We start from the raw sequence: 25968 nt of genomic DNA on the forward strand, positions 1-25968 counted from the left end.
CACCCTTTCACTCCTCCAGTCCTTCCGGAGCCCAGGCCTGGCTGCTGGTTTGGGAACCTGACGCTTGCCACAGCAGATCAGACGATAATGTCTGGTATCCTGCCTTCAGCATGGCCGTTTGTGCCGGGCACACGACAGGGCGGGCGTACTGACCCCCAAGGTGAGCAGCTGGTGCCCCGAAGCATGTTGGTCCCGTCTTAGTTGTATCACTGCAAATTCATACAGTTACCACAGCCTTAAAAAAAATCTCACCACAGCATTTGATGTGCCCTTTCCTCTGTAGCGTTTTCGCCATAGTTACGCAGTGGACAGGTGTGAGTGGGGTAACAGAAGACAGCGGCACTGCCACACAGCTACCATGGAGAGGCGTGCCGTCTCGGCACCTAAATAGAACGGCCTGGGGAACGGGTGCTGTCAAAGTCTCAGTGGCTAATTCCAGCGTGCTCCCCCTCTTCAGCCCGGGCTGAGAAGAGGCCAGCCAGACACTCGGCTGCAGTGGGCGTTGTCTGTTGCGTGCGACACCCTCGGTCATGTTTCCCGGAGATTCTGTGTACGCATCACGCTGTAGCAGAGTGGAGCAAGAAGCGCTCTGGCGGCTACTGCGTCTGCTTGTGCCAGGACATCTCCAGGCGCTCTGCAGAAGACGGACACTAATTTAATAGGAAAGACAGCAGTGCCGAGCTAAGGAGGGAAACCAAAGGGGAAATGAGGGAGTCTTCAGCTTTGATTGAAGGAGTGTCTGCTGCCCAGATTCCTCTGCACTGGGAGCTGCAGAGAGAAGCGACAGTCCCACATCTCGCCCCCAGCATGTGGCATATTGAGACCCTAGTGGAATAGGCAGGGTTCCCTTGCCGTGGAAATTGGCTTGAGTTGTTACCTCAGAGAAAGGAGCTTTCCCTTGGCCTTAGGCAGAGCAGAGTGCCGGAGCTGACAGCCAGCAGCTTCCGAGATGGCAGCATGCTTTCTCCATGGCAGTGCAGGTGAAGGTGATGTGGCACTTGCAGTGTTGTCCTTGGCAGTTGATCATCCAGGGAACAACCTCCCTATGTGCCTCCCAGTCAAAAAAGGGGATGGTGGGGACAGGGGTTTGTTTTGAATTGGCCTCCATAGGAATATACTGCAGGGACACGATGGGATGGGGGGCAGCGGGGCACAGAAAGAGGCCAGTGTTTTTCCCTGGCCGTTCAGCACTCAGTTGTAATGGTGCAACAGACTTTAATGTCTTGCGACTCTGTCCCTAACGACACCCTTTAACGGGGGAGCTCTGCACATCTCAGAACCCTCTGGGGCCACACACACCTGGGATGGGTCAAGTGCGGTGCTTTCCCAGGAGCGCTGGCAAGCTGGCTTCCCTTTGTCATTTGTCTTAGAACAATGCCTGCTTTTTAAGGTTTGCCACGGGTCCCCATGGGCTGCTCAGCCTTTCTCAGGAGGCTTACAGAGAGGGCGGGCAGCAGGGAACGGAGTGGAAATCACCATTATGCTTCTGGGCCCCGGGTGTGTGTGTTGGAGGGGCTTGCTCAGCCCTCCCTGTGGGAATGATGGACAAGCCCTCAGCGTGCCTGTGTCCATGCAGTTTGCGTGGCACTGAGTGCTCCCATTGCGCGGTCGGAGGAGAAAGCCAGCTCGGAGACGGTGTGTTCTCTGCATTGTACTCCGAGCGCGGAGTTGCCGCCATGGGGCTCCTCCTCCTGATCGCCTGCCTTGTGCAACGGGCTCTCCCCAGCCTTGGTGGGTTCCTGCTCAGAGGCCGCAGGCTCCTTGTGGAGATGGACTGGGCTAAGTGGAGCAATGAACTGGAGCCTGTAAAGCTGACCTGCTGCAGATACCGTTGTGTAGCCTAACAAAGGGACCTTGCACTGACGGAGAAGGAGGAGAAACATTCCCCCTTCTTTCCTGTTTCTTTCCTGCCTCCTTCTGTCAACATCATAGAAGGGATCCCTTGGGAGGGGTGTGTGGGGAGCACACTCAGAAAATGAAACAGCGGACCCAAGCCTCAGGGAAGAGGAGGGAGCAGGGGACTACTGTGACACTGCCAGGCAGGGCTGACCCGGGAGGGGGATGGGGGAAGAGGGCAAGCTCTGTTGGTGCTGCCTGGTAGGGCTGATCTGGGGAATGGAGCTTGGGGGGAGATGTGGGGCAGCAGAGAGCTTTGCAGCTCTGCTTCACTCAGCTCCTCACAATAATTCTCTCTCTCCTTCCTGTCTTCCAAATATTTCCGTTTCCTGCTTTTGGCATTTGAATATATTTTCCCACAGGGGGGAAATGGTCAGATTCCAGCTCCCTCCAACCCTGGGAGAAGGGTGGGAGAGGAGAAGACAGAAAGCTAGAAATCAGATGGACTTAGGTCTGTCAGGGCTCATGCCTGGCGCAGCTAGCCAGGACCTGGCCTGATTGCCCAGCCACCAAAGAGGATCATGCTCTGCTGCAGACATGCCAGGAATTTCTCTCTGTTCCTGGATCTCAGCCACAATCACTGCTTTGCATTGCAGCTGCAGGGAGCACCCGATGGAACTTGGGTACTTACAGCACCAGGTGCGTTGGGGCTTTCATCCCGCCGGAGGTCACACTAATACTAGGAAGGACAGAAAATGCTAAGATCTTCCTTGTGCCTTCTTAACCTGAGCGTGAACCTACTCCGTCTCCTTGCTTGTCCTGATTAGCACTAAGGAGACAATGCTCCATTTCCTTATGTCCCAGGCGATGACACATAGTGGATGAAAGACTCTTTATTTCCTTCTGTGAAGCGAGGGGACTTCACACAGTGTGCCCTTGTACCTGACTACAAATGACGCAGGCATCCAGGAGAGATGCTCTTCTCTCTTCCTTACCGGTCATTAAACTTTCCAGCACATGTGCTGCAAGTGTTTCAGGAGGGAGGCAGGCTAGGGGAGAGCATGGTGTAAATGCACAGATAGATGCTGGTCTGGGTTTAAGGGAATGCAGTATTTGAGAAGGCGCAGGCTGCTTTGGCAAATGAAAGGAATCCAAGAGATTATGGACCATAGACCTAACAAAGTGATAGTGCAGCTTTTGTTGCACAGCTGCCGGCAGTTTATCTGCCTCGACGTCAGATGTGTGTAAAGGGCCTGGATTCGCAGACGGGTCTCAACCTAGTCTTCCTGTCTGTGTTGCTGGTCTGCTGATACAGTGACTGTTCCATATGGAAACATCCCATAGAACTGAATGGAAAATTATAACCCTTCTCTATGTTTGTAATGGACAGAGAATTAGATTTGTGTGTTGAGCTGTTATACCCCATCCTTGGGATGTCACCCATAAAGTCCTGTGTTATGTTTCCCAAACCAGGGTAGAACTATATATAAATAATGTTAGTACCTGCTATATTTCCCTCAGCTCTCCCATCGTTTCTCAATCTAAGATGGATTCAGACTGCGATTCCCTGGTTCCCCCTGTTTTTCTAGGACACCTGTTGGAGTGAGAAGCTGAGCAGGATACACAACTGTTGGCATTTCAGTCATAACTTTCCCAGCATCACTTTGGAATGGGATTTATAGGGATGGGGAAGAAATCACATGGCATGATAAGACATGATCGTGATCCCGGAGCAATCAACACACACACTCACAAAATTGGGAATCTGACTCCCTGTGACATTCACATTTTGGTATTTCCTGGCCACTCACCCTGGACATCTGGTATTTCTTCAAAATCAGAGGAGTTTTACAAGGAGTTCCAATAATAGGAACTCAAACCCCACCCATGTGGTTATTGCAGCCTCCCAGGGGTGAGGGTGGGCATAATCCCTTGCTGGGGGGTCCACACTGAAAATCACTCAGTGGTGTCTTCTAATCACATTCCCTGGGGAAACACCACGCATTTCCCACAAACACTCACTCTGGTTCAGCTCTGCCAGTCAGAGGTGGTAGGTTCCATAGCGTTGAGTGCTCACTGCCTTCTGGCACCATTTTACACACCACTGATTAGGCCAACTGGGAGCAGGGTTAGAAGACGCATGGTTACCGTGTCAGAGACCTGTCTATTCCAGGACTGTCAGCACGGCAGCTGAACTGGTGTGAGCAGTGAGAGGGGGAAGATTTTTGCTAAACATCTCCACTGTAGACAGGGCCCTGGGTGACAATACAGCTCCCATGACCTCCACGGGCACTGAGGGGCCTGCAGTCCAATGCATTTGCACCATGCTGGGAGGGCACCGGGCCTCACAGAGCACAGCTCTTCAGTGACTCCCTGTACCACGCGGCAGAGGGGTAGTTTGGAGGCAGTGACACAATGACCAAACCCCACCATGGAGGGTGGCAGGGCTCGTGTGGTGCCTGCAGTGACGTGTGCAGGGCCCAGTGATTTCCCCATGCACTGCCCGTCAGCCCAAGGAGCCACACAGTCGCCCCTCTTTGCCCACAGCTATCATGTGGCCGTTTGCTCCAAGACAGTCAGATGAGGAAGGTCTTAAAATATTTCTCCAGTCATTTGTTCCTTTCAAAACAAGGGAGGTGCTGCTGTGGGGAATTTCTGTGACAGATGGGCCTGGCTAATAGTCAGCTCCTGAATGAGTCAGACATTTGCCCTCTCATTCATGGAGCTAGTCAGGCTCAGCTTCCGTCTTCTGGCTTGGCAGACTTGCGGAGACGCAGTGAAAACTCTCCCAGTCCTGGCAGTGCCCGGGGCCTGGCTGGGGACTCAGGTGCTCTCATACCTTGTTTGGTTTTATTCCCCTCCAATCCGTGTTGCTCCAGCTGGAGCTTTCCCTGCAGTTTTCCAGCTGGGCCGGCCGGATCTGTGAATAGGGATGGAGTCGCCCATCGCTCACGCTGGTGCAAGGAAGAACCAGGGCTGTTGCCTGGGAAGGAACTGTCCTGATAACATAGGCCCACCCTCCTCTGATCTTTGCAGTGGCCAGGGTGGCCCACTGAAGTGGGTAGAAAGGTGCTGGGGCGACCAAGGCTATCATCCCCAACGTGGGGATGATGCGTCTTCATTGCGTGCTTGGTGCTGTGTTAACAGAAAGGATGAGGTGGGCAGTTCCTGCCTCAGAGAGCTCCAGGCTGGGCCTTGGAAGTGCTGGCATTAAAACAAGGGCAATATAAGGCTGTGCATCCTCCTGACTGCCTCATGAACACAGAGCGCTCTCCCCCGGCCCAGCAAGTATGGGACTATTGTGAAAGGTTCAGGCAAGGGATGGGCAGAAGCTTTGGCTGATTGGTCTACACCTGGCTCCATATCATGGGATTCGTGGCTTCCAACCTCTCGGGTGATCTGCTTAACCTGGGAGCCAGGAAGCTCTGCTCTTGAGTCACTGTGGGACAGCTGTTCAGGTGGAGAGCCCTGCTGGGATGTGCAGGACACTCATGCCACTGAGCACAGAGTGTCAGCTGGGCTTGGGTGTCACATCGTGTGTCTCCTCAGTTTAAAGATCCAGTCCAAAACAGGCTGGATCCCGAGGGCCTTCTTCAGTGTTTATAAAGACTTTACTTGGGCTAGATACTGGCTTTAGTGAGGGTTTTGCCTGAATCCGAACCCTCACTCAGGATTCGTTTCTATAGAAATAATTCATTCAGAGCGTCCGTCTATCAAAAAAAAAGCCCAGTCTGCTTGGGTCACTCCTCCATCTACTCTTCCTCCATCCCTCCCTTCTCCCCGGGATGTCTCAGCCTTGGACAGTCTATGCATCCTTACTGGAGAAAGGTCTTGCAAAGAGATGAGTTTAGCATTGGAACTGGAGATTTGGATCTCGGTCTCTGCTCTGTTTCCAGGGCTAGTGTATTCTGCAGCTTTGGGCTCTTGGCAGAGAGATCTCTCGTCTCCTGAAAGTTTATCCTGGAGACAGTCAAGCCTGGTAGGTAGGAAAGAGCTCCCTTGTTGGACAGATTCCCTTGACCACACCTGGTTATTTCCACGCCCTGCCAGTGTCTTCTCTCCTGCCCTGCTCATGCCCACAAGTGCTGCTGCTGCAGGGCTTGGCTGCCTGAGCCAATTTGCTCCTGTTTGAGATTTCAATTCCCACTTGCATTTTTGTGCCTTACCCAGCACATACTTACTGTTATTGCTCCTTATTTATCCTGCTTTCTTTTGTGTGGCTGACAGCAAGGGATTTATTAGAAAATACCATGAGGGCTCAGAGGCATGTCTGGGAATCTCAGCAATTTGATCTCAGACTGGCCCTTTGCATAGCGTTTTTGTCAGTATTGGTGAAATGGACTGTGACCAATGGAGCTGTGCCAGCCACACTTGGAGTGCGATCACAAGGTGCCTCCTGCATGAAGGATACTCCAGCAGCAATAGCACTGGCATGTCACATTAGCATGTCAAAGGGGGGTGTGTGTGTGAGTGCATGCAGTGCTCTCTCGCTGGGTGAGATCATGCCTGCATGAGTGTGCAAATTCTGAGAGAGGGGATGCTGCCCTCCATCACACTGAGGACCTGGCTTAGGATCAGTTGTCATTATCAGCCTGTTGTCACACCTGAGGCTGAATGTGTTGCTGATTTTCTGTGATGCTGGGCTACTCTTGGCGTTGTTTGCCCATGTGGGCTGGATAAACAGTCCTTAACTGTGTAGCCAATCTAACCCAAACTCATTCCTAGAGGAAGGCCTCTGACAGGGGAAGTATTTGGTCCCTTGTCTTCCTGGTGCACCTGCCCCATCTTTGTCAAATGTATATTTTGGAATGAGCTCACTCTACCTGGAGGACTTATTCACTCGGTGTTGTGCATCCTATGGAAATCAGGGCCGAGCCAGCAGCAAGTTTGGCAGCAGAAGCGATAGGTATACTTTCCAGATGCTGCTGTACAGAGACTCCTGCTTAGGAATGTCCTTTTTACAGTTACATTCTACCTAACTGACTCCTGCGGTTTCAGTGGGGAGAAAGGGTTCGCCTCTCCGTGTCCAAACACGTTGCGCGACGTTTCCGCATGCCATCAAGCAACTGCCACATTCCACGGCAGACATGGCTGCATCTCAGTGTGGGCGAACTGAGCCCCGTACATCGTCTGATATGTATATGGGTTTACGTTTGTAAAGCAATTTGGGATCCTCTGGGATAAAAGGTGCTAAATAAATATAACTCTTTTATTACTTCTCTGTGTAAATCAGTTCCTTACTAGGGGAGGTCAGGAGCGACTGTGTGTTTTGTCAGCAGTAACCTTGTGTGTACTCCTCTCATTGACTGTGGGTTTCATTGTTCACACAGCAAAACAGAGTGGACAATGTGATTTGGAAAAACATGAATAAATGGAGGTTGAAATCCCTATAGTAATAAAGAGTGGCCATTTAATCTCTGACAAAACATACTTTCCTTCAATCCTTCCCAAACTCAACACACCTTTGTTCAGAAATGTTCTGCTTCACCTTTGGTTATTCAGTAAGTTTTACCAATATTTTAAGCCCGTTTTTTTCCTTTCTGAGATATCTGGTATGACTCAGGGATGCTTTTGTGCAATTACTTCCATCTTTCCTCCATATCAAAGCTTAAAACTATAAAAAAGTACTTTGCCAGGTTAAGTTAATGTTTAATAGTCTCTATTGCTCATGTCTTGTGGTACTTTTCAGTTATGTCCTTTTCTATATAAGGCAAAAGCCAAGACACAAGGTCACTGTGTGTTTGACTATGGGCTATAGCACAGGGCTGGGAGTCAGGAGATCTGGGGTCTGTTCCAAGCTTTGCCACTGTTCCATTACGAGACCTCAGTCACATCATCTCGTTCTGTACCTCAGTTTCCCCATCTCTAAAACATAGCTAACCCTAACAGTGTGTTGTGAGGTTTAGTGTTCGGTTAGGCAGTTTGTGTGGTAAGCCCACTGCCCATCTTGCTGATCATTATTTCCTTGTGTTCTCTTATCTGTCTCCACCTGTTTCTTGTTTTATATTTAGCTAAATAGCTTGTTGGGGCAGGGTCTGACTTTGTGTTCTGTGTTTGTACAGAGGGGCCCGGGTCCATGACTAGCACCCCTGCGTGCTATGATAATACAAACGACAGCAATAATAATTCATAATAAATGATATTTGAGGTCCTTTGAAGGAAAGCACCAAGAAGGGTAAAGCATTATTATTTATTTGTGTAGGCCCTACACAATGTTGTGTTTGTCCTGGTAAACAATGTTGAATCTTTAAAAGAAATTATTATTTAATGAAAAACACAATGAAAGTGCCTAAGTCCAACCTCCCCGGATTCTAGCAGGGAGGTCAGATCCCAGAAATCCGTTTATGCAAATGCAGGAAGCTGGGAATTCTCACTGCTCCTTCCCCATTAGCCTACAGGCAAGAAGATGCCTGTGTGCGTGGGAGTCAGCGACCTCTCCACACATTGTGCTTCTTGCACTGCCAATTAGGCTGCTTTTAGCCTCTTGTTTCATGTCCCCATCTTGGTTGGAGGGTGGAAACTTAGTGCAGGCCTAATGACAGAGCTGCCTGCTCACCGGCCTCTCGCATTTACAGATCAAAACCCCTTCAGGGTGCCTGGCCCAGGCACCAGTTGGCAGGTTTGTATTCTGCCAGGAGATGGTCACAGCGGAAGGCCTCAGCAGGGGGCTCGCTCCGCACCGAGGGACCCCGTCAACTATTTATGTTTGTGAGTGCAGGCAGGGTCTCGGGCTCCTGACACAGCCTCCTCAGGGGGAGTGACTGCCCTTGGTGTTTGAGGCTTTGGCTATAAATATCACACTGTCTGGAGGGGCCACCTGACAAAAGACACAATCCGACACCACGTCTACCCATTCAGAGTGACATTTTGTCAAATGCCATCGCAGGGCTTTACTTTTCTGCTGGCACACGCTGCCGTGACCTTCATGGCTCCGGCCAGGTGCCTTCTTTCTGTATTTACATTGATTTATAATTTACTTTTCCATCTCCGGTGCTGCCCTGCACCAGTCACTTGTCTCCCCCCCCCAAGTCCCCAACACCATATTCTGACTCAAGTAGAGAGTGGGGCAGGGGCGGGACAGCTGTTTCCTTGGCAAGCGATGGCCCTTTTCCTGGAGCCATGGAAGAAGAGGAGGCTTGGACCAGAATCCTGCTTGGGGAGGCTGATAACAGGCTCACTGCCCAGGAACCCTGAAAGGCCCAACATGATTCTGCTGAAAGCAGCTTTTCCCTGGAGTGGATGATGGGGGCTGGCAAGTGCAGAGCTCTGGACGTGTGAGAGAAGCCTTCAGTCAGGTGGGGCTAGAACTGAAATCGCTTCTCTCTGAGGGACCCACCTGGATTAGGAAGCTTTTTTGCAAGCTCGCTCTCTCTCTCTCGGCGACGGTACCTGCCATCAGGGTGGGGTCACCTCGGACAGAAGGGAAGGAGGACAGTAGCATTTGCTCTGCTGGCTCTGTGGCAGTGCTTCTTCCTGTACAAGCTCCTCTCTTTGGGGTTTTATAACAGAGCTGCAGTGAGGCCGGGCCTATTCAATTCCCAGCTTGAGGCACCCGGCACGTTCTTGATGTGCAAAAGCCGCAGACTCCTCCAGGGCCTCTTGGTTGTGTGCTAACATGGCCTGGCTGTTCAGGGCTCCTTTCGCTTTTCCCCAGTGCTCTACCCTTCAGTGGGTGAGAAGGGTGTGGACCCAGCCCTGACATTCGTCTGCCAATGCTGTTCTGAGCACCAGGAAGAGGTGGCCACGAGGTGCTCCCCCTGCGCTGGCCAGCTCTGCGGCACTCCCTGCTGCTCCAGGGAACTTGGATGCCAGATATAACCGGGCGGGAGCAGTACAGACTAACTGGGCAAAGTTCAGCCCTGGTGCGAGTGTGGCTCACTTTTGACTGTAGTGGGAACTGGGTACACTTGCTCCGGGACTGAGGTTGGCCCGCTGTGTCTGTTGAAGAGTCCCGTTTCCAGACTCGGCAGGCTCCTCGCACGCATGACCCCCTGCAGCTGCATGCACAAGTCAGATCCCCGCATGCATCAGCCACACACTTACTCTGGTCACACTCCAGGGCTAAATGCCCAGCTTTAGAAAACAAGCCCATTCAGCAGAGCAGCCCCAAGGAAGCTCTGGAGGCCCTGCACCTCCCATCTCAGCCAGCGGGGTGCTCAGCACCTCGCGGAGTCAGGTTTTCAGTATTTCAGAAGGGCTGGCGGGTGTGCAGGCGCTGGCTCCTCCGAAGAGCCCATCCCGACTGCGGGGTCAGAAGTTCATCAGAGTGAAACAATCTCTGGTCTGTCTAATCCGCATTTCAAACTGTCAGTAATTACGGATTTCCCTGATAAGCCCAGACGGCTTTTGCCAAAACCCTCCCGCACAAGGATTTTCTGCCCTTTTTAGAAACAAAACCGAGTGGGGGCAAGGCTCCCCTACCTTTCACATGCACAGACATGAAGCTGCGCCTGCAGATGCTGTCTCCACAGCCCTTGAGCTCTGAGTGGGTCGCTGAAACAAACCCTGCACGGTCAGTGGATTTGCTCACCTTGTGTTGGTTTATGACCAGCGTAAACATTACTGGCTAATTTGGGGCTCTCTTCTCAATGCTAATGTATATGTCTCTGTGAACGCTTTGAGTAGGCACTTAGTCATGAGAGGAAGACTTTGTACGGGGTTGGATGAGTCACTGCAGAAGCCACAGCTCTTTGTGAGTAGGCGACTGTTCCTTTCTGGACAGGTTTATTGCTTCCTACAGCCTCTCTGGGGTACCATCAATTTTCCTCCTTTTTCTTGTGCAGCCTAGAGAGCAGCAAAGCGGTGTTTGAATGACAAGCCTATTGCAAAGCATCCTGGGGACATTTATGCAAATGACAATGTAAATCTGGCCTTCGAGGCTTAAACGGGATTAAGTTATTGAGAAGCTGTTGCAGTCAGTCCAGCAGCATTTTAGCAGCAGCAGACTTTAGAAGCTTAAACTTTTGCAGCCTTGCTAAACCTGAGCACAATTTGCATGTGATTATCCAGGTGCTTTGAGCTTCACTGCAAAGTACTTTGCTGTGATTTAAGGTGCTGGAACTAGGGGCTTCCTAGACTAGGGAAATTTGCATCAGTGCAACTATAATGATACTGAGACTAACAGCCACTGCACTAGTGTGCAATGGGACTTGTGCAGCATATCGATACTTGGGTAGCTACGTGGGAGCAGAAAATCCCAGTGTTGGCAGGACCTATATGGACCTTGTTCCATTAGATCCCTCCATGCAGTGTAGATTAACAATCCACTATAGATTCAGCTATGTATGGTTGTTTTGTTCACATCACCCTGAGAGGCAAGGCTTTTTTCCTGGTAGTAAGCATTTTCAGAGGCTAAAAGCTCAGGTAAGCATTAGCATGGGGAGAAATTCAACACTGATTGCCCAGTGGGTTCCAGCACTGGGCAGAGCAGCTGGCTCGATGTTGCTGAAATGCTGGCCTGTACTATTTTAGTTGCCCACATGGTAGCAGAGATACAATTCTTCAGAGACCGTATAGAAATAGTACGGGAACTGTGTTTCTTTCCAAGAAAGTGCACGGATTGCAGACTGGAGCCTGAGTGCAGAAATTGTCTTGGAGAGGCACGGGGTTAAAGCTTGCTGCCTGCATTAGGTAAGATGAAAAAGCAAAGCTCACAGGGCTTGTCTTGCAGGCTGCAGGATGCGTGGTTTGCTTCCAGATGGCAGAACTCCCTGCTTTCTTCACCCTATTCAACTCTAAGCCTCGCAGGCCAGGAGACCGTGAACAGTCCGATTTGTGTCCTCTGAGTGTGTGTCATCAACTGTTCCCTGGAGCAGGCTGAAGGGGTAGAAATGGAGCTAGGCTCCCTGCTCCCTCCTGAGATGCAGCGAGGAGACTGCAGGCCCAGTTTTTCTTGCCCTGGATATAGGTCCAAAGCCTAGCACACTCTGAATAAGAGCCAGGCCTTTGTGGAGCTGTCTAATCTGTAGAGCCCACGTTCACATTTAGTTTTGAAAGAAGCGGAAACATTTCCTGCCTTGTTAATCCAATATTCGAATTGCAGGTTGATCTCAGGAAGAAGCTTCATGTAGCTTTAGAGAGAAGGCCCCCCCCCCCAGGCTAATACCCGGGTTAAACTGCTCTCAGAGGGGAACGTTCAGAGACATTGGCTTTCCAGATAAATGTCTTGTTCCAGCCCTGTGTCCAGGGTGGCGAAGAGAACTGAGACCTACTCTTTCCATTGCCTCCAGAGAAGAGTTTGGGTCAAAGCTCTGCTGAATCAGGGACTTCTTGGGGCATAGGCTTGAGCAATGGAGCATCTCTGCTGCAAGCCAAAAAAATCAGCAGTCAAGTATACTGGCATGTCAGAGCAGCCCAGCCTGCATTTCCCAGCCCTGTTCTCTCCGTTGAAACAACCCACCGCAATTATTGTCAAACACTGTTTTTCCCTTTAACAACATTCAAAATTGCTGCTGAAGGGCTGTGCCGGTGAGTGCTGTCAGGCAGGAAACTAATCTAACCACTGGCTTCTCTTCCTCCCCTGCTTCTAGGAAGCCAACAGGATAGCTGGCACTGGCTAGTTTCTTAGCTCAGCACCAGACTCTCTCAGAGTGCATGTGGAGGCGGAGGGGAAGGGGCAGGGAAACACCAGCTAGAAAGAGATCTTACCCAAATAATGAAGTGAGGGCCAGATCCTCTGACGTCAGTGGAGCTGTGTCAGTTTATACCAGCTGGGCATCCAGCCCACAATTTTTATTTGGCTCTCCCAGGAGATGGAAAAAACCCTACGGAGAAGTCACTAATCTTCTACCTCTCTAGTTCTAGAACTGGCTGTCCTGGGGTCTCATGCATGAGCTTGTTCATCTCTCTTTAAAGGTAATTCCGGCTAAGCCCTGGGGAGTTTGTACATCACAGACACAATGGATGGGCACACTCTCTGTGTCATGCACTTAAGGGGTGCTCCCGCAGCCACACTCTGGTTTTCAAATCCTTCCCCAGCGCCCACAATTGCTAGCCTCAGTCTGTGGAGCTCAAGTTCACATTTAATTTGGAAAGAAGGGAAAACACTTCCTGCCGTGTTAATCCAATATTTGAATTGTTTGTCTGAGTGCGTGGCATCAGCTGTTCCCTGGAGCAGGCTGGTGTGGTAGAAGGAGAGTTTGGCACTCGGCTTCTGAAAGAAGGGGCCCACCTGGGCTGTCACCCACTGGTGAGAATTAAAAAACACACAAAATGCTCTAGGACAGGGACTTCTCTGAGTCTGCCAGTGCATTCTGTGTCATCGTCTATTTAAGTTATAAGCTCTTCACAGCAGGGAGCCTGCTCTCAGTGCTTAACAGTAAATTAATAATAGTTTCAGTGCTCTATCCAGCCGGTAACCACTGTCTCTACTGAAATAAAGCTCTTTGCAATACACATCTGACTGCTGGCAGCATCTCTGTCCTACTTCAGTCAATAACTGATATTATTTCTCCCCGGATGGAGCGTGCAGGAAACTCATGATTTCAAGAAAGCCATGGAGGCCATCTTAAAGTCGATGTCATGTAAACCACTGAATTGCACATCTGGTATTCTTGACAGGCTGCTGGATGCTCTGAGGTAGCCTTGATCCCCACGTACTAGGGTCACCATATATGACCTTGAAATTTGACAAGCACAAATCCAACCATCCCACTTCAAAAACCCTCCATTAGGTGAGAAACGGAAACACAAACGTAAATATTTCTGAGTTACCTTAGAAGTTTTGCTTCTGCCTTCACCTCCCGAACTTTGCGGTCAGGTGGTTACTGCCCGCATGGTACCTACACAGTGCTACAAACAGCAGCTTATTCCCAGTGGGTTGTGAGAATCTGGATTCATTTCCAAAATGAAGTGAATCCTGCTGGGGTGTGGGGACACTGCACTGGTTCCCATAGAAGTCAGATAAGTTTCCCTGGTGGATCTGAAGTGGGGATCAGTTGATTCTCAAGTTCCCTGGGCAAGTCTTTGAACTTTGCTGAGCTCCTGTGCATGTGAACCAGGTGTCTGGAGTGAAGGATGGCTCAGAATTTTCAAGTGTCTCTTCATGGGTGTTTGCTGGCCACACACCAAGAACCAACAGCTGTTTTCCCTACGAACTCCTGAGTGAAATTAGAATAAAGTTCGTTCCTCCCCCAAGCCAGCAGGAAAGGCACCGAGTGAGAAAAGGGAAAGCTGGACCAGCCAAGATCCAGTCTCCATGGGCACCAGACCCAGCATAGCCATTCTCCTAGTCCCTGACTAGGGAGGGGATAGGGGAAGAATTGAAAATACTATCACCTGCCCTCCTACCAAGTGCCTTTGTTCTCTTTCTCCATGGCAGGCAGCCAAAACGGGATTCTTTTCTCATTGAACGTTGCTGCTGGGCAAACATGCTGGGATCGATAAATCCCCTGCAGACAAGTCCTCCTTTGACAGAACTGGTACCACACCAGCAGTGCCATCTCTCCATCCCACCTCGACAGACTGCTAATAGGGTGTAAACAGGCAGCTCATTCAGTCCTTGGCTTCCCTGTTGAGATTGCCAGCCCAGAGGCTAGTGGTGATGGTGGTTTGTGCCATCTGTCTACTAGGACCTGAAATAAGGCGCTCCCCAGTTTTCACACAAGGGGCCCTCCACACAGCAGTCAGATGGGGATGACTTTTGGGCACCACCAGGAACTAGTGGTTCCTATTGCCCTGAGCAGGTCAGTCCCTTGGATTGGGACTGAAGCAGCCTGGCGGTACAAAGGCACTGGCTGCATTCTGTCCTCCCGACCCGACTGCCAGCTGGGCAACTCAGCATTCCAAGGAGGCATGAAGTTTCAGGAGTTTATTTTTACATGGCTTCGTTGGCAGGGGGGATGTGTCGCATCTGTAGAGATGATCAAAAGACGTCCCAAGTGCTGGTGTCAGTTGCTTCTTGTGAGCTCAACACCAGGATCTTTTTCCTTGTGGCATATCAAAGGAAACTGGAGAATCTGACTGTTTTGCTTTTTTTTAATTGAAAATATAGATAAAAAGGGATTTTCTAAAAATAAAAACCGTTGCCTCTGTTCCCACGGGAAGATTTGGGGGATGGAGGGAGCCAGAGCAATTGCTGGAAACAGACATTTTCTGGGGCAGGCACAAGAAACACAGAAAGAAATCAGGATTGCTCCATAACAGGTGATGGGAGAATCTCCCAAAGGGCATCAGAACCCCAGAACTAAATAACATCCATCCGAGAGCAGAGCTGCAGAAAAGGGGAGGGTAAAGACAGGAAACTCTGTCCTGTAAATCTACGAGGGGTTGGCCTAGGGGAAGCCCAAAGCTTCTGGTTTGAAAGCCTCCAAATCCCTAGACCCACAGGTTTACTCAGCCCTTCATTCTTCTAAATGAATTCTGGGCAGTTTACTCTGGGAGTCCTTCCAGGAGAGGTGTTAAAAGCCAAGGCCCTGGCCGGCCTGCGTGGACTTTAAAGATCCTGCAGCCCTTCATGGGTTTGCCCTGGTATCCTTGGTCAGCCTTTCTCCTCCCCACTCCTTTATGCAGTTTGCTTCCTGCACTTAGCTGTCTCTCTCCACACCAGAACCGGCTATGGTGCATTCCTGAAGTGTCGCAATGGGCCCAATCCTGTTTGCTTTACTTGCTTGAAGAAGATTTATTGGTTCCATTGGGGTGGCAAGGCAAATGGGTTTTGGGCCTGTAGCTGAAAAACTCCCCCCCAAACCGTTGGGATTCTTTGGCACGGGGGCACAACTACCATACAGAAACACACATTATAATTCAGCCTGGCCTGTGGGAAAGGCAATGGAGAAAACGATTTCAGAGCCCATGATTGTTTGAATCCAGTTTCTCTGCTGCTGACTGGAATTTTGCCCTGTGTTGAGCGGGATGAGAGCAGCTGTCTGAAGGTACTTAGAGCCTTGCTATAGTGCTGGGTTAGGGTCTCTCTTTCTCTAAGCCTCCTGTGCCTCAGCTCCCAGCCACATGAAACCCACTCCTTGTGGTTGCCCCGCCTCGCCAATACCCTCCTGACCGTTTGCCCTTCCTTTCACCTTCCCCCAGAATGGTGTTGATAAAGAGAGAAGGAAGCTGGGTGGGGGGTTTAAACCTTCACTGCTTGTGGAACACAGTGTCCTAAACCAGACTGGAAAATATGGACAGGACACACAGTCCCATTTCCCCAGCGTCAGGCAATTTAGACCAGTAATCCCAGATTATCCCAATTAAAAATAAGAGCAAAACTGGCTTTTCCATTTCTAGAACTTGTGAAATTGATTTTACTTCCACTTATTGAATCCTGAAAAGATTATTTAGGGCACTTCAAGGCGGCGCCTGTGATGTTTTTCTCTCTTCACAGCCTCTCAGATGCTCAAATGTTTGTCTGATCTGAAATCCACTCGCAGTATAAATAAACTTGCTTCCCCCATCATCAGAAAACACTCACAGGTTAGCGAATAACGGCAAGAATTGTATCACACCTTTCGCCTTTTGGTTCGAATCCTGCCCAGGCCATTAAAGTAGAGGCAGACAGAAACTATTACCAACTAAGGACTTGTGGTGAGTGGCATGAGAGGAGTGGGTGACCTTGGCTCAGAAGGGAAGGACTGAGAGCCTGCTCCACTGAAGTCAATGGGAGTTATGCCACTGGCCTCAGTGAAGGCAGGAGCAGAGCATGAATGGGCCAGAGAGTCTGATGGACACTCACCCCAGTGCAGGGGAAGACCCGTTTGCAGAGGGCAGTGTTTGTGGGAAGCTCAGCCTTCCATTACCGTGTGTGTATGCGCGTCTGCTGTGTGTGTAGAGATGAGGCTTTCAGCCTTCAGGGCTGTCAATGTACTAACTTCACACCAAAACCTTGACCCTGCATTAGCCAGCCAGGTTTCTGTGCAACCTCAGTGGGAATAAGACTCTGTCTGGGGCTGTGGGATAATGCAGATGGTGCAGTTGGAACAGAAGAGGGTCAGTAATGAAGAAATTCCTCTGTGTACACAATAATCAGAGCACATTGACCGAGACACCCAAAGCAGAAGAAACATTTTCAAATTAGCATTTGACTGGAACCACTTTTCACTTTAAACAAATCTCCCCTTCACATTCCTTCCTGAACCCCACAGCCAGTGCCCTCCACATAGCACGGCCTCTGGTTGGCAGGGCGCTAGCATGTCAGTGGGGGTCTTGCCCTCCGTCACTCGCGCTTCCGTCGTGCTGGCGTGTAATGCAGTCGTATGTTCTGTCCCTCAGAGAGCCGTGCAGCTTTACAGCAAGGCAGCATTGGGAAGGAGGTGGAAACAGGGCAGGTCTCAGCTGCTTTTCATGATTAAATGGATATTTTTAGCTCTGTTCCTAGAGCTTAGATTGGCCTGTGCGCGCCAGGAATTGATTCCTTTCTACACCAGGATTTTTGAGCATGTGTGGGCTGGGTTGGACACAATGGAAAGAGAGATGGGGAATTGGGGGTCTGTAGTGTCTTCCTCAGTGACTTGGCTGCAGGGGGAACGTGTAACGGACTCTAAAGAAGGATTGTCACTGAAGGCTGGGTAATTTTGAGGAGATACGGTGATGGGTGGAGGGGTTAGAGAGTTTGATTCAGGTGACAGGTGGGAGGACGTGGAAGGGCAGAGGGGCAAGAAGATGGGTTAGGGAAATGGCATAGCTGACTAGCTGTGAAACTGTCCACCTAAAAGTCTTGCCCAGTGCAGGGTTTTCTTCAGTGGCGTACTGATGGGGGTTGGGCCCGGAGGGGACCATGCCCCCTGGCGCCAGCCTGGGGGGGTACTAGCTGGGCCCTCTTCAGAGGAGCCACCCCCCACTGTTGCAGGCGGCCAGAGGCCGCCAGGCTTTAACATCCCCAGTGGCTGCACCGACCCCAGCTCAGGCCTGCCAGTGGTCGAGGGCTCCCCTTGCAGGGGGAGCAAGCATCCTCCATGCCCTGCTGTCCCTGCATTGGGTGCAATGAGGGAGCCGCGGGGACCTTGGCCATGCAGGGGCCAGGCAGTCAACCTAATGGCAGGGCTCTGGGGCAGAGTCCATCACGCCCGCCCTGCCGCCAGACGGCCCGAGGGCATTTGCCCTGTCATTCCTGCCTCCCACCGCCTCCACAGCGGGAGGGGGGAGGAGGAGGAAGTGAGAGAGAGTGGGAAACGGACCTACAGATACTCCCTGCCTGCGGGGCACTGCCGCTGACACAGTGGGGGGACACAAATGTAAGTACTGGTTCCCGGGTGCCGGAGACCCACAGTACGCCACTGGTTTTCTTATGTGTCCTGTAAGCTGCTTGCTCTCCTCCCTAGTTGCTGATTATCAGGGCAGTGGGACAAGTGCTGGATATCTGCAGTACATCACCAAAGGCTGGAGTGGCTTAGGTTTCCCTGACAAACCCAAGCAGCTGCTTTGCCAGCCTTTGGGCTGCATGGCTTTGAGGTTGTGCTCGCTGGAGGAGACCAAGCTCCTCCCTTGCAAAAGCGCCCCGCTGCGGCGCTGACACACCTGCACCGGCGCCTCTGCCGCACACATGCCGGAGCAAAGGTTGTAGCAGGTTTAGATCGGCCGTCTTGCAGGACAGCTTTCGGAAGTTTCTGATGGGAACTTCAAGTGATGTGGGCATAGCCGGTTGGTTTGCAAAGTGCGCAATGAAGAGACTCCCCTGTGCCACCTTACGGCTAGGTAATTGCTCCAAACTGGGCCATATGCCAGTAAGCTGCCCCTGGGGAAATAGGACCCATAATACTCAGCAATACTCCCCTCTGCTGCTCTCAGCTTTAATATTGGGGGCAGCACATTAACACTTCAGCTGCCAGCATGCAATGCTCTGTCTTTATCCCAGCCACTTGAATTGATATGGACCATTGCATGCCGGGAGCTGAAGTCTCTGCAGGCCACAGCTCTGCATTCAAGTTGAAGTCTGTTCAAATCTGCTAAGTTTAGGCAGATGAGGTTTGGTCTTTGGGCTTCTGGCAAGTTGCCAAGGCAGCCCTTGGTTGGGCAAAGTTTGGGTGCCCTGAGTCAGATGCATCCTGACCTGCATGCAGCCGCCAGGCATTTCATGAGCTCCTGAGCGTTGTCGTGGTGCATCTCATTTCCCCGGGCTCACCCCTTCTCGTCTCTCCGCAGTACGAGGTGTCTGGCGAGGAGCACCTTTACTCCGATTTCCCTGAGATTGATTTGTCCCCGCTGGACGCCAGTGACTTTGATTCTGCCAGCTGCTTCAGCGAGCTGCAGTGGTGTGCTGAGCACTCTGAGACCGAGTCCAGCCAATACAGCACAGACGACTCCGAGCTCCTTCAGGTACCCTGTGCCGCTCAGCTCCCTGGCCCAACGGAGAGGCCGCCGAGCTGCACTTTCACTCTGGGGCGAATCTTTCCACCTGGGTCTCCCTCTCCTCCCCTGCCCCCCACCTACAACTACAGCACTCTGATGTCATCTGTTCAGCTCACGGAAAGGAGGGTGGGGAATGCTGTTTTGTCCCCCAGCCTAGCCAGAGAATAGCAGTAAAGACTGCAGAGCAGTCTGGAGTTAGTCTGTCCTGGCCATTCTCTGTGGACCTGATCCAGTTCCCACTCACATTAGTGGAAAGCTTCCCATTTACGCCAGGGGCTTTGGATCAGGTTCTCTTGGATAGGGACCTGGTCACTGAGAAGGGCTTTTCCACTCCCCACGCTGCCCGTACACAGCCCTCGCCAGTCCAGAGCAATGCAAGCAGGGTTGAACTGCAGGGAGGCGACTGTGCTGGACCTGCTGCATGGGGAGCCAGCACAGGTAGGCACCCAACCCACATGTCCACACATCTCACTACACCCACACACAGAATCACTGCCCAGTGTTGCATATCCAGGCCCTAGAAGCCAAGGTAGCTCTGCAGCTGAGGTTGGGGACTGTGGGCTTCTCCTCAGGTGACAGTGCCTCATCTCCTTCCTTCTCTTAGATCAACATGGGCAAGCAGAGGTGTGGTGGCAGGATGAGGAGGGGTGGGGGTCCGGGCTATTAATATCTCTTCCCCAGCTGATTAGCACTCTATTAATTTGCACTCCGTTTCTAAATGGGGCAAGCGGAGTAAGGCTATAATGAGGATTTGGAAGAATAGAAAGGGGGCTGCTGAGCTGATCCTCCTGTGATGTATTATTAAAAGGAAATTACAGGATAGTGCCTAGTGCATCCTGTTTGATTTTGGGTCTGACAGATTGTGCTGGGGAGGGTGGCAGCGATGGTTCTAACAGGCTCAGCAGCAGCGTGGAGCGATGCGACACAGGCATGTTAATTTCCAGCAGGCAGAAAACAGCTCCCCTTTTATCTGACTCTCCAGCTTCAGCATCACCTCTGCATCTCTGCGCACACATTTATTTATAGCCGAGACTCCCTCTCAATGAGTTGCTCTCTAAATAGACATTCGAGCATCATCCAAATAGCTGATCTGCATGCGGGGGGAGGCGCTCAGGGTTGTCTGATGAGCTAGTTGGGAGGGGAGGATCCACTCCGCCCACTCGTGGGTCACACACCGGATGTTAGTTCACCCTTCCTCCCCCCAGCTCTGTCACTCCAGACTCCACACCACAGTTGTGCAATCAGGAGGCAGCGTGGCAGTGGGTAGGTGGGTGTGATACAGAGCTGGATGTCAAGAGACCTGGCTGTGCAGCCCAGCTGTGCCACTGGCTTCCTATGTGACCTGAGGCCAGCAGCTTCTTCCTGCCTCAGTCTCCCCACTTGTAACATGGGGATGATGAAGGTTGTTCCCCATCCGAAAGGCTTTGAGGTCTATGGTCGGGGAGTGCGGTATTAGTGCTAATACCTGTGTATGTCTGTGCCTGTGTGTATATAAATGGCAGTCAGCTGGTTAGATTACCAGACACACCAAACTGATGGTTGTAAACAAACACATTGCTTACAAACTAGAACTGGACTCAAGTCACAAAGTTTGGCTCCAGAATCAGATCCAAATCCAGATTTCACTGACATTTGGGAGCCCTTTGGATTTGGGGTTCTACTCACAGAGACACAAACATTCATATCAGGATCTGATCTCCCAGTGCCAGGGGGCTAAGGAGCATGCTGGTCCAGGGCCCTGCTTTGGGCCTCTCTAGTACATATATACTGATTTGCATGGTAATAGGAAAAAATAGAGTCAGTGTTTTTAAAACAGGTCTGTGGGGTGGCCCCTTCAACAAGCAGGCAGTTTACATGTGAGAATCACAGAAAGCCACAGAGTCAACTGGTGGATTTAAAAAAAAAAAAGGATGGATTGTTTTTGTCATCAACACTGATATTGCAGTGATGTGCTAAGAAAAGGTACTCCAACCTCATTCAGCTGGGCATCCAGTAATCAACACAAGGGGTGGGAAGGAATTACAGCACTGTATTGAATCTCCTGAAGCATCAGGGATAGTCACTGCTGGAGGTGGAGCAACAGGCTGGAGGGCCCATTGATTGGATCTGGTGGGTAGGCTCTGCATAGCGAGAGGGATCGTGAGCTCTTTGGACACACTGGCTGTGTCTCCCCAAAAGCACCTGTCCCCACAAGCAGTACCTCTAGGCAGCTTAGGAGGAACATTATAGTAGGTTACAAGTGCTAACAGAATGGGGGGAAAGGCAGAAATGGGCATCACGTCTCCTTCTCTTCGGTAAATACCTGTCTATTTAGAGAGCTAAGTTACTTATATGACTCCCATTACCAAAGTATCTGAGTACCTCCCCAAACTCCTGTGAGTTAGGGCAGGGCTATTATCTCCATTGTACAGAGGGGGAACTGAGGCACAGAGAGATTAAGGGACTTGCCCACGGTCACACAGGGTATCTTGGCCAATCAGGGAATTAAACTTGGGGCTTCCAAATACCAGGCTAGTGCCCTAACCTCTGGACCATCCTTCCTCTTGTAGCTGTGGCCTTGACATGCTCCATCATCTCTGGACTGGGAACGAAACGTTGCCTTTCCCCGAGCTGATAGTTGCACATGGAGAAAAGCCTTGACTCTTCTTTTCCCCCTTTAGCAAAGACCCAGCTCACTGGCGCCCATTAGCAGCCAGTTCTGGATCTTGGCACTGGTTACATTTTTTGGAGACTTTTAAAAAGCCCCACAATATTTCCTAACTTAACCATAACAAGATGAACGTTCCGGCTTTTTCGCTGCGCTGCTGCTTTGCTTGAAAAGGGTCCAGTACAGCCCACAGACCCTCATCACGAGATGCATATTTTCCACTGAACTTCCTGGGGAAAAGATAAACAGAACAGCAATGCAAGAGACAGACCAGCTAGCAGTGAACAGGACACGCTGAAATGTATCCCACTGAATTTCTATGCACAGCAGCTGCGTGCCAATAAAAGGAGGAAAATAAATCAAGCCAAAAATGGAGCATCCTGATTCCTTTTCCCTGGGTCTTGCTGTAGAAACTTCAAACAGGGTTAGGGGGTGGAAGGAAACGGTATTTTAATTCTCATTAGCAGGTGCTAACGTACATTCCTCTCTAATGATCCTCATTTTAGACCCAGATTTATCCCTGTCCGACACGCAGAGCTGCTGTTATCCTACTTATTATTGTAAATTATTTATGTCAGGAATGCTACAGTAAATAATCCCATAGAAATGAATCCTCCGAAAGAAATGAATCTGGGTCACTGCAGTGATTCCTTGTCTGATGTCCAGCATTCTGAGTTTCTGCCCCATATTTGGCCTTTGGAAAAATGATTGAAATGCTGGTGGTTACAACAGGTCAGAGGCATCAGCAGAGCTGTGTGGGGAGCCCAGACTGTGATAGTGGGGGGGGGGGGGGGTGTGGCTGTAGCTTGGAACTCAGGGGCATCAGCAGAGTTGAATGTGGGCGTGCAGGGCAGGAATAGCAGGTGAGTATAGTAGGTCAGGACTGAGGCATATCAGCAGAGCTACAATGGGAAAGCCTGTGGTCCTATCTGGTGCCCTGTGCTGATCAGGTCAGAGTTAATAGGCCTGCCCTCCTGGTTTCCCTAGAGCCAGCGACTGCATCTTTCTCTTCAAAACATCAGCATGCAGTGTGGCACAGTGTCATGACATCTGACAATATATCCTCAAGTCAGCCACAGTATTACCAACCCCTCTTATTAAAAAAATATCATAAGGCAGGCCCCCACAAGCATGAGAGTGGCTTAACAATCACGAGTTTAAAAAAATAATATATATGGAGTTCTCTCTCTTTGCTTTCTGATTTCTGAGCCTTTAGGATTCATGCCAGTCTCATTTTCAACCTTTTATGCAACCACAAAGGCTAGAAACTTCCTTAGTTTTAATTAAAAGCGGAGATACTCCTGATTCCAGTCATTGAGGCTTTAAGAATTGAACATCACTTACTACAAGGCTTGTGATAGAATCATGCATGTGCCATTCCTGTGCTTCCCTAGATCCAAGGGGAGGGAGACAGGCTGGAGCCAGACACCACAGACTCCCTTCAATTGGGCAACCTTGAGCCTAAGCCCTTCATATTTCCTTTCCTCATTCTGCTGTGCACACCAGTTCCTCCTCTCCGTCCCTCTGAGCTCCAGTGAATCTCAGGAAGTGCTGATCAGAAGCAAGAGAGTGAGTCAGGTGGAAATTGTGGCCACAGTTTCATGCCAGCTGCCCACAGACTGGGGAAAGAGCACATCACTGGGTGTCCTTCCCTGTTTGCAGATGTGTCTGAAATACACCCAAAACAGGAAGGATGGAAGTTAGTTAGAGAGGAAGCTGGTGCTGGGAATCCACTTCAGCAGCTGCTAATTTAAGGGGGAGATTGGGTTGGGTGGTGGCTTTTTTTTTTTTTTTTTTATAAAGACACTGTTGTGCAAGTGTTACTCAGAAAGATACAGCCAAACTCTTACAACTTAAGCCCACCCCCTGTAGAGAAATACGCCTGTTCAGAGACATTCAGTGAATCCAAAAAGAACGCAGTCAGTCTGTTGAAGAGCTTTCCATGCACCAAGCCCAAATAAGCTCATAAAATAACATTCATTTGGAAACAAATATTCATTAATGGTCAAGTAGGGCAGGTCCTCTCCAACTGGCGACTGTTACATTTGGACCTACTGAGACCAGCCTTGGCAACTTGCTGGGAATCGGAAGGGCGCAATAAATTTGCATAAAATGGACCATATGGCAGCTGCTCTTAGATCTGATTCTGCTCTCACACTAGGGTAAATTGGGAGCAGTCCTGCCGAAGTCAGTGGAATCAGACAGATGAAAATCTGGCATAAGTGAAGGAGTACTTAGGCCTCTTTAAATAATATGGCAGGACAGCTTGCGGGAGCTGTAGTTGCTAGCATGCTGCACAGCTAGGCCCGTCAGATCAAGACAGCATTACAGATGAGAGGTCACAGCCTGTGTGTACTACACTAGAGATGAGGGTGACGAGTGGTCACACCGAAATCTTCCACGTGCATTTGGCCATCTACCAAACTCTGGTCCCCCTCGACGTAGCCCACGTCCCCCTGCATTGATCAAGAAGGACCCTGCAGCTTCTCCTTCAACTAGCCTTGTCTAGTGAGTGCATCCTGTTTAGCCAGTGAAGCAAACTCACCCGCTGTGGTCCTTGCCAGAGGAAGACGTTTCAAGACGCCCAAGCCACCTTTTGCCTATTTAAGCTTTAGACCATTTCTCTTTGTCTTGCTGCCGGTGCCTGATGGGAATGAGCTTTCCTCTCACTTAGCTATTCATGTTTCCTCCTTTGGGCATTACATCTAGAGCATTATTAGGCCACCAGCTTGGTCCCTTCTCTTAGCTGGACACGTTCAGTCAGGCTTTCTTCCCTGTGCCATGGTCTCCATTAAAGGAGGTCATTGAGAGTCTTTCCTGGTGCCGGCAAGAGGCTTCTAAGTGGATTTTTACTGCCCTGTGCCTAAGTTGCTAACGAGAAAGGAGCCAAGAGACCTGGGCTGATGAGATTATGTTAAACGGGGGCCCAAATACTCATGGGCTAGTGGCCTGAGCACAGGAGAACTGGGGGCCAGCAGCTTCTGCTCTTTAATCCCAGCTCCCCACTGCTCACCCCTTCTGTGGCCTCAGGCCATTCATATTCTCTGCCTCAGCATCCCCGTTTCTAAAAAAGAGTGTAATGCTGCTAACCTGCCTCACTGGGGGGAGAGGTAGTGAGGAGATTTCTCCTAGTCCTATGGAGATGGAAAGTGCTATGAAAGTGCCAATATTATTGTTCTTGTGGGGTGAAATCCAGGGGGACCCTGCTTGGCTTTTACTTTGCCCGTATGCAGCCTGAGCAAGAATTAGGACCTCGAGCCTCCATGGTCTCTAAGAGATGACACGGCACGATGTTTTTGGGGGGAAGGACGGATGTCCCGGCCAAACGCCAAGTTGGATCTCTCTAGCTACATCCCCCTGTCGCTTCAGCGGGGGAAGCCATTTTAGCTCTCCAGCCAGAATTATGAATTATTATTATTTGTATCCCAGTAGCACCTAGGAGCCTCCCGGTGAGGTGCTGTCCTGACACAGAACAGAGAGGCAATCCCTGCCCCAGAGGGTCCCCACTGGAACCATGCTGCACAGCACTGCTGTCCCCTCTTGCCCCCCGGGGAGTCGTGCCCCCTGTAATGGCAGCCTGTGAGGGAAATGTCGGCTCGCTTTCACTGTGCTGTGCAAATCTCTTTCTCCTTTCAGATAATAGACAGTGAGAATGAAGCGCTGCTGGCGGCCCTCACTGAGACACTGGATGAAATACAGGAAGATGACATGGGCCTGGCTGCCTTCCGAACTATGGAAGAAAGGGACGTGCCCAACCACACCTGTGCCTCGCCAGCCCCTTCCCCCAAACCTGTCGCCCCCATCCCGGGGGGGCCGCCTTTGGCCCCCGAGGTTGATGAGCTGTCTCTAGTAAGAACCCACTTCCTACTGTTTAAGGTGGATTTGGATGAGCCTCTGATAAGCCGGCTGCATGGGTATGATAGGAAGCAAAGGTCTGAATCTTTTCATTATAGGCTTAAAACTCTTAACCGTCGATACAAAGCATATACCTGTATTGTATACATATACATGTGCCGCGCCATCGCCATCACCTCCATCTCATGCTCCTGGGAACAAGTTGATTGATGCTGTGTGCAAAGGGAGGGGGTGTTAGAGATGGGCATAACCCATTTTCCAACCCCCCCTTGGGGCCCCACTTTATCTGAACCCCGCCACGGTTGGGCTAACCATTTCGGCCAATTCCTGCCCCCCTCCACCCCCACCTC

General features: G+C 50.7%; 1 protein-coding gene across 1 annotated transcript in view; it reads left to right on the forward strand.

The window, feature by feature from the left end:
• PPARGC1B (PPARG coactivator 1 beta) overlaps positions 1-25968 on the forward strand; it is a 91758-nt gene that overhangs the window by 42160 nt on the left and 23630 nt on the right. Inside the window, exons 2-3 of the mRNA XM_067566468.1 lie at positions 18910-19083; positions 25400-25612. Coding sequence (XP_067422569.1) covers positions 18910-19083; positions 25400-25612 — 387 coding nt within the window. The remainder of the gene's footprint in view (positions 1-18909; positions 19084-25399; positions 25613-25968) is intronic.

This window comes from Emydura macquarii, unplaced genomic scaffold (assembly GCF_026122565.2).
Source record: "Emydura macquarii macquarii isolate MOO-44397 ecotype Brisbane River unplaced genomic scaffold, CSIRO-AGI_Emac_v2 contig_2768, whole genome shotgun sequence".
NCBI lineage: Eukaryota > Metazoa > Chordata > Testudines > Chelidae > Emydura > Emydura macquarii.